The sequence below is a fragment of the Hydra vulgaris genome, chromosome 03 (assembly GCF_038396675.1).
Source record: "Hydra vulgaris chromosome 03, alternate assembly HydraT2T_AEP".
In the NCBI taxonomy this organism is placed as follows: Eukaryota; Metazoa; Cnidaria; class Hydrozoa; order Anthoathecata; family Hydridae; genus Hydra; species Hydra vulgaris.
In genome coordinates this window covers 44,692,501-44,713,832 of record NC_088922.1, presented here as the reverse complement: position 1 = coordinate 44,713,832, position 21,332 = coordinate 44,692,501, and the positions used below count along the sequence as shown (strand labels likewise).

General features: G+C 25.6%; 1 protein-coding gene across 1 annotated transcript in view; it reads right to left on the bottom strand.

The window, feature by feature from the left end:
- Window positions 1-21,332, bottom strand: part of LOC105846599 (ubiquitin carboxyl-terminal hydrolase 16) — a 54,508-nt gene that overhangs the window by 19,883 nt on the left and 13,293 nt on the right. Inside the window, exons 4-14 of the mRNA XM_065793358.1 lie at window positions 18,543-18,566; window positions 18,368-18,418; window positions 10,074-10,171; window positions 9,581-9,672; window positions 8,807-8,889; window positions 8,539-8,586; window positions 8,360-8,443; window positions 3,335-3,465; window positions 1,127-1,214; window positions 782-854; window positions 604-689 (exon numbers count right to left, since the gene is read on the bottom strand). Coding sequence (XP_065649430.1) covers window positions 604-689; window positions 782-854; window positions 1,127-1,214; window positions 3,335-3,465; window positions 8,360-8,443; window positions 8,539-8,586; window positions 8,807-8,889; window positions 9,581-9,672; window positions 10,074-10,171; window positions 18,368-18,418; window positions 18,543-18,566 — 858 coding nt within the window. The remainder of the gene's footprint in view (window positions 1-603; window positions 690-781; window positions 855-1,126; window positions 1,215-3,334; window positions 3,466-8,359; window positions 8,444-8,538; window positions 8,587-8,806; window positions 8,890-9,580; window positions 9,673-10,073; window positions 10,172-18,367; window positions 18,419-18,542; window positions 18,567-21,332) is intronic.

Sequence of the window (21,332 nt, the reverse complement as noted above, 5' to 3'; positions counted from 1 at the left end):
AATATTTATTTTTGTGCAACATACTTAATATAAATACAGTATGTATATATATATACATACTGTATTTATACAGTATGTATTATACAGTATCTATATAAACATACTGTATATATGATATATACATATATATATATATATCCGATTGTATCAACCACTCCTTTTTTCCTTCAAATATTTTTCAAACACAACCATTGCAGCCATAATGCTTTTGTTTTTAAAATGAGAAGTGGCATTGTTGCTGAACTTGTGTACTTCTTTGACTCAATTAGGAATAAAGTGAAGTATTTTGTTGAAGTACAGTATAACTGAAGACTTTGTATGTTCAGTTGAATCAAAAACTATAGTAAATGTTTTTAACTTAATGTTCCAGACTGCAAGGGTCATGATCGAAATTTGGTTTTGATCATAATGAGCCGCTTATGGTTCATTTTGATAGAACACACCCATAAACACACACACACACACACATATATATATATTGTATATTAATTATTTAGACATAAAAATAAACTGTTTAAGATATTACAAATTAAATAACCACAAACAATTATTCATGGTAATAATTAAAAGAAGACTGAATGTATGCAAGATATTAGTGTTAACCTCTTTACACTGTTGGCAGCATATCATTGATACAAAAACACCACCAAACAACTCATCTATGTGGGTTTTGGTAGATTTTAAGTAAACTAAAATATCAAAAAATAATATTTTAATATTCAAGAAATATTGAATAGTTATCTTTGAACCAACCCGAAAAAAATTAACCATGATGTCTTACGCTTTATTGTTTCGTTGATATTACAAGTATTTGATGAAGGTGATAAGGCTTCTATTAAACTTGTTTCTAGCCTCTAAACAACCATTAAGAAGATAATATTAAAAAATGTTTAAGGATGCAGCGTAAAAAGTCACAAAACACATAACAAATTCGTCAGATGAAAAGCAAATAACATCAGGTCAAAGCAAAACATATTACCATGCATCAACAAACACTATCTAATAAAGATCATCCAAACTTAAAATATAAAATCACAAAGCATACTAGATGATGACACAAAAATGATATAACACTGGGACTAAATGACTAATATGATAATTAAAAAAATGAAAGCATATCAAATACTTTTATTTCTTCAGTGCGAATGGAATCTAAAAGATATCTAAGTAGCTCATGACTATCATGTTGTTGGTAACCACGAAACTGAGGAGCTCTAAAAAAGAAAAAATAAGAATCCTACATAAAAAAATATAATATGTAAATTTATACATATGTAAATTTATATATCAAGCTAGGACAGGAATGGGTGCAATCGCATGCTCTAACTGACCACGCATACAATTTTTTTTCTTTATAATTTGACCATGATTGTTTTGATGTTTTAGCAATTTAAAAAATTGTTATGTTATGAATAACTTTTAATCATTGATCTTTTCTAAAGTTTTTATTTTATGTGAAGGCTTTAAATAAAACAAACAATTAATTATAATGGCTGTATAAAATAAACACATTTTGCATTAATTAACATTAGATGATATATACATTTTTTTTATGTAGACATGTCTTTTTTATGATAAATTTATACATTTGAAAACATTTTTTATGTCTTTCTAAAAATCTTTTGAACTATTATTTCATGAAAAAAAAAATTTTAAGTTACTTTAAATTATAAATGAGTTCAAAACTTGTGACTAGTTGCTTAGAAGAAGTGTAGGAACATTTTATATAAATAATTCAAGAAAATAAAACAATTTTATTTACTTATATGCATCAATGTCATTTATTAATTATTAAATTAAAAATTAAAAAAAATAAAAAAAGAAGTGCAAAAGACACTATACAAGCTCTGAAAAACACTGATGGAATAACCATAACTGAAGGCAAAATTATTTGCAGTGCTTTTAGTAAATTCTTTCATTCTGTTTTTGTTGTAGAATCATCAGATGGGCTGCCTTATTAAAAGTTTTTTTTTTTTAATTTTGTAGTTTATTAGGTATTCTTATCATACAACTTTTGAAAATCTTTTAAACTAATATTTTATTTTTAAAAAGATTTACTTTTCTTACTTTCAATTACGATAAGCGTGAATAAGTTCAAATCTTTTGTGATAATTTTTAAATTTGCTACACGAAACTCTTATTAATAAAGTTACTAATGGCTTGTAATGCTAAATTAAAATTAAATAGCTTGTTGTCAGTATATTTTATTTAAATCTCTGGTAATTTTATTTAAATTTTCAAAGAATATTATACCATATTTTTTTATTAATTTAATATTTTTTATGATTTTATAAATTAAAACAACTTTAATCTACAATTGCATCTTCAATAGAAACTATTTAGTATATTTTAATACATAGCTGTTTCTTGTGTGCAAAAAACATAAATAAGAAGAAATATAAATATAAAATGGTTTTTCGTCTGATTCTGATGTTGAACTATAATCTTGATTATTTTAAAAAGACTACGTTTTTTTTATTAGCAATATTTTGGAAAAAATGTTTATATAATTTAAAAGTATTATATACACAACACTTTTTTTAATAATTTAAATAAAAATGTTTCATTTATTTAACAACCATTAGAAGTAGTTTGTTACTTAATGTAAAAGCATTTTGCATAACTTTAATAAAACGTTTCAAAAGATAAGTTTTAAAGTAAATTATTTTAACCATAATTAAAAACGTAACAAAAAGTATTTTTTGCTTAGAGTTTAAATTTTATTTTAGTTAATTTTCTTCCTAGTTTGAATTTAGCTTAGCGTTTCTTTTTGGGTGCTTTAATCATTAAAACATCTAAACAGTCATGATGCAATGTGTGATGATCAATTTCATCTGTGAAAATCCTTGTTCACATTCACTTGAGGAAATGAGGATAGTATGCAGAGCCTGTATTAAATAAATGAGATTTTCAGGAAATTTTTTTTCTACAAGGTATTCACAGAATCCACAAATCACTTCTCTTTTATTTAACTACAGTTAAATAAAATCTTATTGATAACATTTTTATTTCAGTCTCTCCAAATGTTTTTGGTGATGAAGATGCAAGCTCATTCAGCTAATTCAACATCTTTGTCAGCAAGCAACTATATAAAAAACATTTGGATCATTAACTGGATAATTTTTTTTTTTTTTTTTTTTGGAAAAGTGAAGACTTATATTCATTAAATACTCAAGTGTTTTTTTTTGTGTTTTCTTTTTATTTGCCTTGTACAAATCAATTTTGCACTCTTGGAGCTCTAAACTCAATTCCGAGAATTCTTTAATATATAATATATAAATTTATATAAAATGTAGAAAACCTAAACTTAAAAACTTTAACTTAAAAAACTTACTTCTTCGATACCTCAGAAAGTAACTTAGATGGGTTAATAATTTTCGATGAACTTGTATTCATTTCATTAAGCAAATTATGTAATGACGATGTTAGTGAACCAGGACATTCCTTTATTTCAACATCTATAGGCTAAAGAACCAATATTTTAAAAAAACAGTATTTTATTATGTACATTTATATATATATATATATATATATATATATATATATATATATTATATATATATATATATATATATATATATAGACCTTGGTTTAAAAAAAACCAGCAGCTTAGCTCATTAGATTGTCATGATTTTGGCGTCATAAAATTATCTTTTTTTTTTTTTTTAATACGGCCATTTCCTTTTTTAACTACCGCAGTAGCGCAAAACAAGTTTAATTTACTAATTAAAAAAATTAATTTAGAAGTGCTATTTTCTAAATGTACATATTATGGAATGTCTTTTTTGTTTTGTTTTTTAATATAAAAAGATTAAATTTAATATTACATTTTTTATTATCATTAACATAAATAATTTCTTTCTTTTCTCAACATTTGTATAAATGAATTAAAATATCCTAATATTTTTTTTCATTATTTCTTAAAATTGCAACTTGATTTATTAGTTATTAAAATTGAAAAAAAATTTCTTTTTTTATCTAAAATTCTTTCTAAATCATAAGGAAATTTCTGTTTACAGTTTTTTGATATCGCACAATCTGTTAATTATATAAAGCTGATGTAACTTTTAAAAAAATATTATTTTTAAACTATATAATTTTTATGCAAACTTTTTTACATAATCATTATTCAAAGTTAATAAGTGGTTTTTATAATGTTAATTACTTCTTTTACCGCTTAAACAATATCTTTAGACTTGTTTAAATATTAAAAAATGATAAAAAAGGGCTTTTAGGACCATTTATGCTTAATGGCTTAGTGCATACGTAAATGGCGCACTAGTTTTCGCTTCAAAACAAGGCCTGATATATATATATATAATTGTATCCTATCATGTGCATATATAGACATTAGTGAACATATATATATATATATATATATATATATATATATATATATATATATATATATATATATATATATATATATATATATATATATATATATATATATATATATATATATATATATATATATATATATATATATATATATATATATATACATTATTGACCATAAATTAGAGCTCACTATTTTTTTTAAATCCTGTTTGATTGAAATTATTTTAAAAACTATTATACTTTTTCAATATTTTATTAGTATTAAATAATATATATCATGTTTACTGTTTCACTGACATGTGGTTTCCTTAAAATTTATTTTGTACTCCTAATTTGTAATTTGATAACAACTACTATAAAATTTTATTTTCTTATGTTGGTCAAAAGTTAAGGCTCACTACTTTATTTTAAAATTTAAGTAATATATTCATAATTTTTTTCAAATATTTTGATTTTATTATCATCTGCATTTATTATTTCTGACATTTTTTTGTTTTTTGTTTTAAACAGTATTATTAAAAACACGAATAAATTAAATAATAAAAAAGTTACAAAATGAGCAAAGAAATACAGCATGAAACTCCAAAATCACGGTCGAGAATCTCTGAAAAAACACGTTACAAATTTGACAATGAGATAGTCCTTGGTTTCAAAGAAAAATCAATTTTTCTTTAAAACCAAGGACTATCTCATTGTCAAATAGCAAATAAGTTAAATATTGCATATTCAATTGTTGCACGTATTTTAAAACGTTTTACTGAAACAGGTGACATTAAGGATCGGCAACGATCTGGTCGGCCAGCTGTAACAACACAAAGAGATGAACATTTATTAATTCGTTTAGCGCTCTCTGCCATAAATTAAAAAATACATCTGGAATAAAAGTGAGTTCAAGAACTGTTAGAAAAATTCTTCATAGAAATAATTATATGTGGCGATCTGCATGCAAGAAGCCAAGACTTTCAAAGAAACAGTAAAAAGCAAGGATTGCTTTTTACTGTTTCTTTTTGAGAATTGATATTCTCTGACGAAATGAATGCTGAGGTAGATATGCGAAAATGCCGTGTTATGCTAAGGCGAGAGATTTGATTCAAATTGTACATTAAAATGAACTAAGCAAGGTAGTGGGAGTATAGGCATTTGGGCCTGCATGAATTATGCAGGACTTGGATGCTATCAATTATTTGAAGGTAGACTTAATGCCCTCAATTGATATATTTAAAAAAAACAGTAACATCATATATCAACAAGATGGTGCGCTATGCCATACAGCAAAAATATGCAAGCAATGGTTTGTCGACAATCAAATTTCGATAATGTCTTGGCCTGCCAGCAGCCCTGACTTAAATTGTATAGAAAATTAATGGTCAAGGTTAGATCATCATCTTGAAAAAACCGAAATTTTAAATGTTGAGCAATTAAAAATTGAAATAAGGAAACTGCTTGACAATTTGCATAAAGAAATAACTCAAAATCTTGTAAATTCCATTTGTAAATTGTTTTCCATTTGTAAATTGTTGTTCTTATATATTATTTGAAATATAATCTTAACTTTTGTCCAATCTTTTTTTCAAAATAATATAAAATGTTTCATTATTTTTCATTTTTTGGTATCAAGACCATTATGTTTAAATTTATTTTTGTGATTTCCATAATGTATATAGATTTTACTTATAATATTAAAAAATAAAATATAAAAAATAAGTTTTGTTTTCAATTCATTTTATTTTGAACTAATATTTTATAATAAGAAAAAAGTGAGCTCTAATTTATAGCCAATGATGTATATATATATATATATATATATATATATATATATATATATATATATATATATATATATATATATATATATATATGTATGTATATATATATGTATATATATATATGTATATATATATGTATATATATATATATATGTATGTATATATATATGTATATATATATATATATATATATATGTATATATATATGTATATATATATATATATATATATATATATATGTACAAAATATACATACACTGCCGCTCAGGGAAGTTAGGACAGTGGAGATTTTTTCGAAAAAGCAAAATTAATATATAATTACGTTATAGAATTTTTAATTTATATTAATAAAAATTATATTTTTTATACATTTTCAATATAAAATATATTATTAGTCAGTTTTATGTAATAAAAATGTACAAAAACCATTATAATAATTAAATTTTTTTTTCGTCAAAAAAACCACCCTTTGATTTAATAACTCCTTTAACTATTCTCGGCTTTCTTTCAATTAATTTTCTAATTGTTTCTTTTTGAATATTATTCCATTCCTGTTCTATAATGTTCCATAAATGAGATTTTGATGTTGGACATACAGTTCTAATTTTTCTATCCAGTTCATCCCATAGTAACTCAATGGGGTTGAGGTCTGGGCTTTGGGGAGGCCAGGTTATTACAGTTAATACATTTTCAGCTTTTTTTGATTCTAAATAATTTCTACATAATAATGCAGTATGTTTAGGGTCATTATCATGCATCAGAATAAAATTATTTCCGATTAATCGAAGTCCCGAAGGGATTGCACCTGTTTCCAGGATATCTCTATAATGTTCTGCTCTCATTATACCATCGATTTTATGCAAATATCCCACTCCATCCAGAGAGAAACAACCCCAAACTATCACAGAGCCTTCACCATGTTTTACTGTTGGAACCAGACATTGAGTTAGCATTTTTTCTTCAGCAGATCTTATAACATAAACTCTTTGCTTATTTCCGAAAACTTCAAATTTTGACTCATCGGTCCAGAGTACTTATTTCCATTCATCCATCGTCCAATTTTTGTGGAGCTGTGCCCAACGGAATCTCTTCTGTTGATTAACTTTTCGTAGATATGGTTTTCGGATAGCAACACGACCATGCAAATTAGCTTTTTGCAATCTTCGTTTGATTGTACTGAGAGAAACTTTTTTTTCTCAATCACAGATGAAAATAGCTGTTATTTGTGGAGCATTTAACATTCGATTACGCTTACTGATGATTTTTATACGTCGGTCATCAGTTTTTGTTGTTATGCGAGAAGGACTTGGACAATTTCTGTCTTCCAAACTTCCAGATTCTCGATATCGACGAATCGAATAGCTAACTGTTGGTTTACTCAGATTTAATTTTTCAGCTATTTTTCTAACTGTATAGCCTTCTTGAAGCAAAGTGAGTATTGCTGTCCTTTTTTCAACACTTATTGGCTTACCTTTAGGCATATTTTTTTCAATATTTTGAATTTACACTAAAAAAATAATTTTTAATTTTACCTTTGAACTTCTGCACTTGAAATTTTTAAAACACTAACACAAAATACACAAAATATCTGCAAAAACACAGTAAACAATAGAAATACTTGTTAAATGACAAACTTAAAAGATTTGAGTTGATAATGTAAAATACAGGTTCATACGTGACCTTTAATATGTTTCTGCGTTCTCTGTTTATTTATATAAAATGATAAGACTTTTACTTGTAAGTACAATTTATGTTATTTTAAATGTTAGTTATTTTAATATTATATATTTACATTAAAATAACTTAATTTAGAATTTTTTTGATACAAATTTTATTTAACTTGATTTATTTTTATATAAACATAAATTTTACTAATATAAGTAAATAAGTTTATAACGTAATTACATTTTAATATTGTTCTTTTGAAAAAATATTTTTTGTCCTAACTTCCGTGAGCGGCAGTGTATATGTACAAAAAAAGAAAATAATATAATAAAAAAATTGGTTAATTACAAAAAAAAAAAAAAAAAAAAAAGTTTAACAAAGTAATAATAAAACAACTTATTTGTTATTAGTTTATATTAGATTTTCACTTTTACTTTTCCACTATTTTATACCTTTCTATTATATTATATTATATTCTACCTTTTAAAACAAAACAAAACAATTTTAATATTAAAGAGGAAATGTTTTCTATAATTTTCATTTTTATATTTAGCAAAAAAAAATCAGTTTAAAATAAAAAATAAGACCTTCGTTTCCACTTTTAGAGTAATAAACTTTTTGCTAATAGAAGATTCCATTTTTTGGTAGAGCTTATCCAGACGTGCTATGTTCTGAAAAATAAAAAAAATTCTTATTTTTAAATTTAAATTACCATCATAGTTTTTATGAAATGTTTTTCAAATATGTTAAGAAAAAGCAACATTACTTGTACAACTGAGTTAAAAAAACATGTGTTGCCAAGATTCTTCAATCCCTATAAAAGATCATGACTAAAATTTTTTACAGATTCACTGTTGTTTGCCTACATTATGAATGTCAATGATTAAAAATAATTGCCAACATTGTCAAAATGAATAACAACCAATATGAGGTAAACTTAAAGTTAAAAAAAAATAAAAAAGTTAAAAAAAATTATTATTTTAATTTAAAAAAAATTTCAACATTTTTTAAATTAAAATAATAAATAAACAAACCTTAACACTTGCTTCAGCCTTTGGAACAGATTGAACATTTTTTACATGAAGGTTTACATCTATGTCACTTTTTGGGGTTTTTTCTGATAAAGACAATAAATATTCAAAAAAAATTTACAAAAATATATATTTCATAATTCAAAAAAGTAGTTACTTTAATTTAATTTGGTAAAAAAATGTTAATAACAAAATTTAAAGACAATATTTGAAGGGCTTATTGTGAAACAATGACAAGCCACAAAAACAAATATTTGAGAAAAATGACTTTTATGTTTTAAGTATATAAAATCAGTGCTTACAGTAAGATGATTTTATAATTATAGCTCCAATTTTAAGAATTATGCCCTAATATCTTTTTCGCAATTGCGTATACTATTTATGATTATAAAAATGATAATAACTCCTTATGAAAAAAGTGTGGCTTGTCATTGTTTCACAATAAGCCCTTCGTTTGTATTATTAATCATTATCAATATTTAAATGCTAACTTTATAAGAAAAAAACTTATATAAATGTGAATAAAAAGTCAAAACTACAAAAACAAAATCACTAACGCCCTATTTTTTTGACTTGAATTATTTTTACCTCACCTTTAATTAGTATTTAGATGTTATTTATAAGAAAACCATTTATTGCTAAAAAAACTTCTTAGACTAACATCTTTAGAATATTTAAGGTACTTTTAAGCTAGCGATTTATTTTACATATGTCAGCATGAATTAGCCGCGTAATCAAAACCTAAAAACTTACATATCTAATATAAAGTATTTAAACCTGTTGCAATTTTTCTTTTCAAGAAGTTGATTGTTTTTTCAAGAGTAGCATATTTTTCAGTATCTTGCACTGATGTATTGCAATCAAAACACCTGCAATAAATATACAAAAAAGCAAACTAAAAAAATATTGAAGATTTAAATAAATAAGTTAAATTTTCATACTTATATCATTATTTGATATTTTTATTATTAACATCATAATTATTCAAAATTATACAGTACTATACTTTTCATGAATATCTTGTTAAAAATATATAACAATAGGAAAATACTTAAATAAAAACTTTGTTTCAGATAAATTGAAAAAACATTTTTTTTTTATAAATGCTGAAAATCTGATAAAAGAAAAGCCTATGTAAAAAAAAAAAAGAAATAGAAAAAGAAATATAAAATTATGCAAATTTATTTGTAATTAAATTTGTAGATAAATTATTAATTACAAATAAATTTTCATAAATAAACTATTTAATAAGCATAAACAAACTTGTTACCAGACTACCCAAGTAGTAGTATTTATGCAAATGGAGTGATTTGGAATGTCTTTATAATGTTTCAAAGCATGATGATGAGATGAAGTACTACTGCAAAACTAAAAAATAACACACAAAAATTTTATGTTTAATATTATTACTTTATATATTTAATATTTTATAATCTGGTTAGTTTTCAACTGAAATGTATATTTCATTAATCAGACTTTTTTTAAAAACTATTGCGCAGGCTTTAGTAAAAATAAGTAAACCAAGTAACAAAATGGATTTATGTGAAAGAGACAGTAGAATGGACAAGAAGCACTTCTGGAATGTTTTTTGTATTTTTATCAATTTTTGAAAGAAACAAAATACAAGATGAAAAAAAACCCGAGGAATAATTTTCAATTTTTAAAAACAATAATTTATACTTTTTCTTTTTATTTAAAACTTTATTAAAAAGTTTTTTTATTATTAAAAATTAAAAAATTAATAATAAAAAAACAATGATTAGACTATTTAGAAAAATTTATTTTATCATAATAATAAATAACCATTACATCTGCTACTTTATTAACTGAATATAAAACAATAATATTTTTTATGAATAAAACATTTTGATTAATTTTTTTTATAAATATGTGTAATAATTTATAAATATAAATATGCCTATATAGAAACATTTAAAAAATATATATATATTTTACCTATTGCATAAAACTTGTAGAAGGTTCATTTCATGCCAAATAGACCATGGTCCGGTGTTGAAAAAAAACCAATTGTTTTGAAAAAAAACCAAAAACCGTGATTTAAAAAAAATAAAACATGGTTTTTTTGGTTTAATTTCCTTTTTTTATAAGGTATCTTTAATCAATTTTTTTAATTAAAAAAAAAGAATAAGGCACTAACTCTTTTTTTTAATTGAAAATATTTTTCACTTGAGTAAATTCTTCCATTAGTATAATTGATACAATTCATCAATCAATACATCATTATTAATAATACCTATAATACCTAGATAGAGAACAACAAATCGTTAAAAAAGACTTATGTAATTTAACTTTTAATAAATGAGTTGAATACATTTGAAGTTAAGATTATACTTTTTCTAAGTTACGTTGCACTTTTTGTTTTCGCTTAGAGCTATTTGTATGCAAACCTTCCCAGTAAACATGTGTGGTGTTTTGCTTTGTATATCCACGCGTGAGTATTTTATTTTAGACACCATGGTCACAGCCATTTGCTGTGACTAAGTTTTAAAAACAAAGAAAGCAAAACTAACAAAATAGGATATTTAAATAAATTTCAATAAAAAAAACAAAAAAAATTTATAATTTAAGTAATATGATTACTGTTTTATTTATTTTTTTATTAGGGTGGTTGTTATTTTCAGCAACAAAATTGTATAGGGCAAAGCAAAAAAAAACAAAACAAAAAATATTTTAAAGTTGACATTAAAAAGAATGATTTTTCCTTATTTTATGTTTTTTTAAAGAGGAAAGTGAAAATATAAATTGCTATCTGTTTGTAAAATATAATTGTATAATTTTAATGTAACAACTATATATTGTCCTTATATGAATACGTCTATGTGATGCATGCGTATATTTTATGTATAACTTTTTTTATTATATAATTATATATATTTAATCATTAGTATTCGCATGCTTATCTTATTTAAATAAGGCATTTCTTCACACACTGATTTTTTGTGGTTCAGATCCTCCCACTTCCTATATTTTGTTTTTATTTTTTCACTGCCCCCTCTCTTTTGGTCTTCTATGTTGTTTGTGAAATATATGTAAACAATTATAAATAACTGCATAATAATTATTAATAATTTTTATTAATAAATGTTTACGTATATTTGACCAATAACATAGTAGATCAGAAGGAAGGGGGCAGGTAGATCTAAGCGCACAGAGCCGAATGTTAAAAAGCAACAGGTATCCAAAATTACAAAGCTAAAAGATTGGGGATGAAAAACATACAGGAATAGAAAGGTAATATGTAACAATAAAGGCTATGTGTAGATGGCATGGCCTAATTCAAGCCTAAAAATTATGCATATATGTATGTGCGCCTTACTTAAAAAATACACTAAAAGGCCTAAATGGTATATGAAATCTGAATGTAAAAATATGTGTATCATTTAAAAACATACAACAGAAAGATTTTTATATGCAAAAAAGAAAAAAGAAATGGTTACAAAGCAAATATATGACCAGCAGTACTTAAAAGAAAAACAATATATAAATGGAAAGTAGTGGGATTCGAACCATGAATACTCCATGTATGAAATATACGCCTTATATAATATTTAAAAAATATTATTTTGATTTAAATTGATAATTTTCAAATGGTTTAAACTATGGTTTAAACCATTTGAAAATTAATCAACCTTGCCATGGTCCAACATGGACTATCTCAGATATGGTTCATATATATATATATATATATATATATATATATATATATATATATATATATATATATATATATATATATATATATATATATGAACTACTAAAGACTTAATTATTAATGCCAAACTGAGTATGAGTACTAATGCACATTTGTACATCATTTGACAAAACTTTTGAAACAACAAAAAAATATCTTTGATGGAAAAAGACACAAGGTTTAATTTAATAAGTATCTTTTATCATATTTACTTGTATTTATTTAAATGAAAATTCTTTTCTATTTTTTACAAAATGTTAAATTATGGCGTTATGCTTTTTTTTTTAAACTAACTACTTTGAGAGTAACAATAATATATGTAAATACTATTTTATAAAAAATCAAGTCAAAGAAAACATTAAAAAACTTATATTAATTGTTAAAAATCATTAAGGTAATACAAAACTAAAATATATTTATGTTTAAATGCCAATATACAATTTTATTTTTAAATATTCTAGAATGTTTAATAAATAATGTAACAATTTTATTATTGTAAAAGCTAATTTTCAAAATTTGCTTCCACTATAATATTTTTTTTTTATAGTAAATTTAAAACCATAGTTTGTTTATTTTCTTCACCTGCCGTGATATGGCACCACCTTCTGTAATTGATTCTTCATCTACCATGAATGAAAAAGATGTATATTCTGATTTTAATTTTATTTATTTACCTTAAGAAAAAAATGCATAAATTTAATATGATTACTAAATAAAAAAAACATTGGTTTTTTTGTTTTATAAAAATTATCCACTAAAGATTTAATGGATTCTCTGATTTAGAACTTTGTTTCTTCTTAAGTATCTTTTTTTTATGCTTTTTTTGTTGTTGTTGTTGTCATTTAATTCTTTACCGTAATTTATAGCTGTAAGTGCTCCTGCAGTTGTTCGTCAAAATATATTAACTTTACTTTTATAACTTTTTCTGAATATTTTTTTCTTTCAAATCATGAACCTTATTATTGTAATTCATTTTTTATCATAAAGTATAAAAAGCATATCAAATAAATATTCCCTAGGGTTAAATTACCTTTATTTGGCAATTTAGATTAACCTAAATAGTTTTTTAAAAAAAAAAAATTAACAAAACAAAACACGTCCATAAACGGTAAGTGCTAACTAGTATAATTTTTGTTCGCACATACTGTGTCAAAGAATAATGTGATACAAAAAATACTACTATTTTTTAATAAAATTTAAAATATTCAATGCTTTTACAACTATTTTACGCTTTTAGCCTAATAAAAATATTAATTTTTAGCCATAAAAAAAAACAGATAAACTTTTTTTGACTGTAAAAGATTTTCTTAAGAAAGCAATAAAAAATCATTAGCAGATAAAAAAATCTCAAAACTATAAAAATAAATCTTTTTAAAAATATATTATTACTCAAATAAGTTAGTTTTGTAAAAAACAATACTAAAAAAATATATTGAAAAAAAAAACTTAAAAAATTTACTTATTTTTTCAAAAAACCATGGTAGGGGGTTCTTCACAGTAGGGGAAGACATGACCCTATCTGTATACTTTTTTTTTTTTTTAATTTGCTATATTACTGTACCAACAATACCAACAAGTTATACACATATTCAAGTCCATGCAAGTTGCATATTTTGTTCATATTGGTTGAGTTTAAATACTCATAAAGATTAAACTCAATTATTAACCATAGCTTAACAAAAAAGATCTGTACTTGTTTACAATGTAGTTGCAACAAGTTATAAGCACATTATTAGCAGAACAAAGCACAATGCATAAAATCATATTTTTAGTAATTAAAGGACTTTTACACAACCGTTTGTAAAGGTTTATTTATTATTTAAGGCATTAAGGAATCATTAAAGGTGAAAACTTAATTTATTATGTATTATCATAGATGATTATTTTTTAAAAGTACTTTTATATGATTTAAAAAAATTTAAGAAAACAAATAAAAAAAGATTAGACATTAACTGTTGTAACATTTTTGCAATTATTTTAATTGTAATGAATTGGCTAAAAAGTAATACATTTTTTGAAAAAATATATTTATTTTTAATTTCATAATTAATCTTCAATAATTTATGCACTACTATTGTCTATTACCTCCTGCCAACACTTAAATAAAGAACAAATGAAATCGTAGAGAACTCTTTACGCTTTGAATCAAAGAAGTAACACTAGTGTGTAGTGAAAGTGCCCCCTAGTGTAAGTGAAACCCCTTGTAGTCAAATCTTTTATTGTGCAAGCTGTTGTTTAGCATAACAAATAATAATTGGTTTGTGCCAATTATTATTTGTTATGCTAAACAACAGCTTGACACTTCACAGCTAAGTTAGAAGCTAAGGTAGCAATGACACTTCACAGCTAAGTTAGAAGCTAAGGTAGAAATCTTTCAACTTCCTGTCGACAAATGTGCTCTTACATAACTTCGTGGATTCAGGCTGGCATGGAATCTTTTATTCCCTCTCGACGATTCCAGGTCAAGCCTCACTCTCCTCCATGGTTTTCCTCACACTGTGCTGCTGCGATTGCCAATCGAAACCATTACTTCCATATTTATCAGCAAAACAATTCTCCAGAAAACAGACGTCTGTTTATTGCTGCTAGAAACAACTGTAAAAAGGTTTTGTCTAACGCCAAAACCCGCTATTCTCAGGTCATGAAATCTCGTATCTCATCTCAAAAATTAGGCTCTCGTGACTTCTGGTGAATCTTTAATAATATCAATAATAAGGGCAAATCTATAATTCCACCTCTCTTGTATGGTTCAGACTTTGTCACCTCACCTAAAGACAAAGCTGAACTGTTTGCTAAAAACTTTTCATCAATATCATCTCTTGATTCCACTAATTGCGTTCTACCTGATATTGCCAACAAACAGGTTGATCCATTGCTTGACATTCAAATGACTCCAGCATCTGTATCTAAAGTGATTTCCTGCCTAGACTCTTCTACAGCTTGTGGCCCAGACAACATACCTGTTATTGTCTTGCAGAAGTGTTGTCCGGAGCTGTCGTTTATACTCTCAAAACTATTCAACAAGTGCTTATCAGAGTCTTGTTTTCCAGCCTGCTGGAAAGCCGCATCTGTTATCCCTATCTTCAAAAATTCTGGAGAGCGATCTGATTCGTCTAACTACCGTCCCATAAGTCTTCTTCCTATCATAAGCAAGGTTTTTGAATCTTTAATTAACAAACACTTAATTTCTCATCTTGAATCTAATAACTTACTTTCTGACCATCAATATGGATTTCGATCTTCTCGTTCTACAGCTGATTTCCTAACAGTAATAACTGACAGGTTTTATCGTGCATTAGATGAAGGTGGAGAGGTTAAGGCCATCGCTCTTGACATTTCAAAAGCGTTTGATAAAGTTTGGCATGCTAGTCTTCTCCATAAGCTTTCTTCTTATGGTGTATCCGGCAACATCTTTAAGATCATTGAATCCTTCCTTTTCAATCGTAGCATAAAAGTTGTCCTTGATGGACAACACTCTTCTTCTTATTCTGTAACTTCAGGGGTTCATCAAGATTCTATCCTAGGCCCTATACTCTTTTTAATTTACATTAACGATCTTCCAGATATTCTCACATCTAAGGTGGCATTGTTTGCTGATGACACTACCATTTATTCTTGTCGTGATAAGAAACCAACAGCCTCTGATTGCTTGGAGGGGGCATTTGAACTTGAAAAGGATCTCACTTCTGCTTCAGCATGGGGCTCACAGTGGCTGGTGAACTTTAATTCAGATAAAACTCAATTTTTTTCAGCCAATCGTTATCGCAATAATTTAGATCTTCCTATATTTATGAACGGTGATGTACTCGATGAGTCACCTACTCTTCATCTTCTAGGATTAACTCTTACTTCCAATCTTTCTTGGAAACCATATATCAAATCAGTTGCAAAATTAGCATCTGCTAAGGTTGCATCTCTTTATCGAGCTCGCCGCTTTCTTACTCAGGATTCTATTCTCTATCTCTATAAATCTCAAATCCGGCCTTGTATGGAATACTGTTGCCATATCTGGGGCGGATCTTCTAATGATGCCCTTTCTCTTTTAGACAATGTGCAAAAACGCATTGTAAACATAGTTGGACCTGCTCTTGCAGCCAACCTTCAACCATTATCACATCGTCGTAATGTTGCTTCTCTTTCTCTTTTCTACAAATACTATAACGGGCACTGCTCTAAAGAGCTAGCGTCTCTTGTGCCATCTACTAAAATTCATTCTCGTGTTACTCGTCATTCAATTAAGTGTCATCCTTTTTCTGTGACTGTTCCTAAGTGCTCCAAAAACGCTTATTCGTCTAGTTTTTTTCCTCGAACATCAGTTCTTTGGAATTCGCTTCCTTCATCTTGCTTTCCTGATTCGTATAATTTGCAATCTTTTAAAACGTCCGTCAATCGTTATCTTGCTCTACAATCTTCATCTTTTCTCTTACAGTAACTTCCAACTTTAATTAGTGGCTGCTTGCAGCCTTGTTGGAAGCGAAGATGTTTAAAAAAAAAAAAAAGTTCCAATAATTTTTAAAATGTCAATTTTGTTGTTATTCCCACTATACAAGGCAATGTATTTCCCACCATACCAAAATTAACACCTTTTTGGGGTGAAGGCCAACTTTTATAGTTGATTTTTTAGCAATTTTTCTTGCTTAAGTCATTTAAATGTATGGTGCAAAGACACTAGATCCTGGTCTATCCAATAGCACACACTTGTGACTTTGACTGTAGAGTTGTCCAACTAAAAGTCATAAAACAGGCTGTGCCATGCATGGCAGAAATTGCAATGCATTAATTTATTGGCTTTATATATATACTCAAATCATGGAAATTTCAAAACTTGAAAATTTAAAACATCCAGTACATTTTAGGAGTTTTTAGAAAAATGTTTTTTGATCTTTGTGAATCATCATTAAATAATATTGTGATTTTTGATATTGTGACACTTTCTTATGACTTGTTTTTATTCTAATAATTTTTTTTGATTTAATGCATCTTTTTTTAAATGTCAAATAAAACAACAAGTTGCTGTAAGTTTTCTGCAATGGTTAATTGGGATTGCTACAGTGGTTAATTGCAAGTTCCCTTATATATTAATAGAATGCATTTTGATTTTAATGAATTTTCTCTAGAGCTGTGAATGAAGCAACAGCAAACTTCTGTAAAATAATTTATAAATATTGCAATGGTCAATTGCATGCTATTTTTTTATTCTTATTGTGTTTTTTGTCGAGATTGTGAATGATCAAAAGTTGTTTTTATTTCAGAGTTTTGATTTAACATTTCCATCAACAAAACAACTATGAGCACTGGTGAGTTCTGTATTTATATTGAAATGATAAATTATGAGTTGCTTGTAGTTGATACAGGTGTGTGTTATGGTAACAGGTGTGTATCAGTAACAGAATTCCTTTTTACTAGGCTATTATGTACACTTGATACCCTGATCAAACATAATCCAAATTATAGGTCACTAACTGCTAGAAATATATAATGACCAAACTTGAGACACCTACTGATAATTATATATAATAGCCAAATGTACAAGTTGCTCTACTTCTGGTTAAATACAACAGCAAGCTCAATATAACAGAGTTATTTATATATACAGACTATATACATTATGCATATACAGACTTTTTAAAAAATTATAGAAAATCTTAACTATTTTACTTTATTTTTGGTAAACTACAATGAACTACAAAAACGTTAATTGTTGTAAAAAACACAAATGACACTATTATTTTAAAAAACAAATGATTGTATGCACATATTTATATTTGTATAAATATATTTGTATATTTATGCATAAATTACTTATATTGATTTATTGTGATAGTACAGAACTAAAAAGATTTTTTTTTTACCTGAGAGCCACATAATAAACATATGTTTGTACTTATTGCTATTTCAGAATCCTAAAAAACAACAAACCCCTCAGAAAGAATAGAACTGTGTAAATTGCTGTAAAAAATAAGAAATCTCAACAGTAAAAAATGTGCAAAAATAATTGAATAGCATAAAAATAAAACAACACAATACCCCGTTATTGCTAGTGTGACAATCCTGAAAAAAAAATGTTAAAAAACAACATTAAACAATTATAAATATTTTATTTATTTTTTTAACTATTTAGTATTATTTATTAGCATTATTGTTTATATCTGTTATATAAATCTAACCCATCAAGTAATGTTATTATAATGTATGTACTTTTTTTACTATTGTAATGTTATTAAAATTTATCTACTTTTTTTACTGTCATTAGTGAGATACGTTTTTTTTAAAAATCCTTTGCCATTTGATAAACAGTACCTATACAGAGAACCTAATTTTTACCTAAAAAATCTTAGGTACTTTGGGTCATTACTTTTTTATCATTGGACGAAGAGTTGTTCTTTACAATTACAATATATTATATCACAACTAGACATTATTTAAAATTTTTTAACAATTTGATAAAAGAAAGTCTCTGCTTTCATAATGGACTTTTCCCTAAAACTCTAAGTAACCTTAGTAACCTTAGAAACTTTCTTTACAACATATACTTCTGCTTCACCTCATTGCATCAAATGAATAACATTTAAATAATCAATAGCAATAATTAAATTTCTTGTTTTTTACATTTTTTAATTTTTTTTTTTTTTTTTTTTGCCTTTCAAAAGTAATAACAACATTGAACTACAACCAAGTGCTTCTTAAACTTTAGAAATCCAAAAAAAATATACTGAACTCACTTGTTATGATTTCAATATAGCTTTGCTTATTATTGACGATAGTCACACATTGTATTTTTTTATCATTACAATGTTTATTATAATGATCATTAATTGGTGACAAAAGTCCCAAGTTGTATTTTTAATTGATATAGGCAGCGAACAATTTTTGTAGCAAGCGGAGTTTATAAGTAAAAAATGAACATTACTGAAAACAAGATGGCTTTTAATCCGTTGAACCAGAATTGTGTAGGCTCAGAAGAAAAAAAAGAAAAGAGACCCAATTAACATACTTTTGCTTTTAGAAGATGCCTTATAAAAGCTTTCAATATAATTTATTCTATTAAAATAAACACTAAAACAAAACCCTAAATTAAAATAGTGGAGTTAATAAGGATCAACATATATATATATATATATATATATATATATATATATATATATATATATATATATATATATATATATATATAAATTAGTAAAAAACACTTATCTAACTTTTTTCTTCAACTTGAAGTTTCACCATTGCTGGATTATCAGGAAGCGTTCCATTGCTGGATCATCAAGAAGAGTTTATATATATATATATATATATATATATATATATATATATATATATATATATATATATACAGTGTATATATATATATATATATATATATATATATATATATATATATATATATATATATATATATATATATATATATATATATATATATATATATATATATATATATATATATACAGTGTATATATATATATATATATATATATATAAACTCTCTTGGCAATTACTACATATTACTCTATTTGGTTGACCACTTAATATAGTCACTTCATTCTTCTCACTAGCCTCATTTCTTTCCCCTGAATTTTTCCCCTGAAAACTCCAGCATTTTGAAGTACATATAATCTACTTATATTTTAAAGTTAAAAACTATCAATGTCTCGCAGCTTCTTTTTAACTGCTGGTATTGACAACAGTTTCCTTGAAGTGGATGTAGAAACCTGGCTAAAAGTTACATCATTAAAGATCGCAAAATCAGTTGTAAAGAAGTTAGTGTGTGTCAATGATTCGACAGAGCGCGGAGTAGGACCTACCCAGACATTTAATGAATCATTTACCAAGAATGAGGAACAAAAACAGTATCTGCTGCAAGTGGTTGAAAAACACAGAAATGACTTTAAACACTGCAGGTGTGACAATCTTGTAGATATGTAGACATTTATAATATTCAAAAAGCAAGTAACATTGTAAATACCTGGAAAAAGTACTGAGTATTAGTTATTACGAATTTTTTATGATTTTGTCTAAATTACTGTTTTGAACCCTACCACCTGATGCAGTAAAACATTATATGTGTAGAATCTACACATTGAGATCTTTTTAATGATACTAAACACACCCAGATAAGTTGAATAGCAACTTCATAAACCTTTCATGAAAATCAACGCATTTCGCTCTATTTAAGCTAACAGTTAATAATTTCAAGGACCTTGCTGGACCAATAAACATTATCCAAATTTTATAAAATTTTGCAGGTGATATCATGTGACCATTACAAACTTTTAGGAGGGTGAGACCTAACATTTTCCAAAAAAAATGTTTTTGGGACACCCAAATATATACATATATGTATATATATACATATATGTATATATATACATATATGTACATATATGTATATATATATATACATATATGTATACATACATACCTTCAGTCGATGTAGCAGCACTTTGTTGCAAGTCAGGCTATTTGTCAGTCAATATAGCAGCACTCTGTTGCGAGTAAGGCTATAAGAAAGCTGATGTAGCAACCATCTGCGGATGTTTTACAGTTAAAAAATAAAAATAAAATATAAACATTCAGATTATTTTTTAAAACAATCAGAATATTTTTAAAAACATTGTGGGAAGATCATTAAAGTAAAGAACAACTCTTCGTCCGTTCATAAAAAAGTAATGACCCAAAGTACCAAAGATTTTTTAGGGAAAAACTTACTTAGGTATCTTTAGTACCTCCTCCAGATGATATTTCATCAGACTTTAAATGTGCAAAACTTGGAAAGTAAGGGTTAGAAAACTTCTTTTAAAAAGTCAAGCGTTAAAC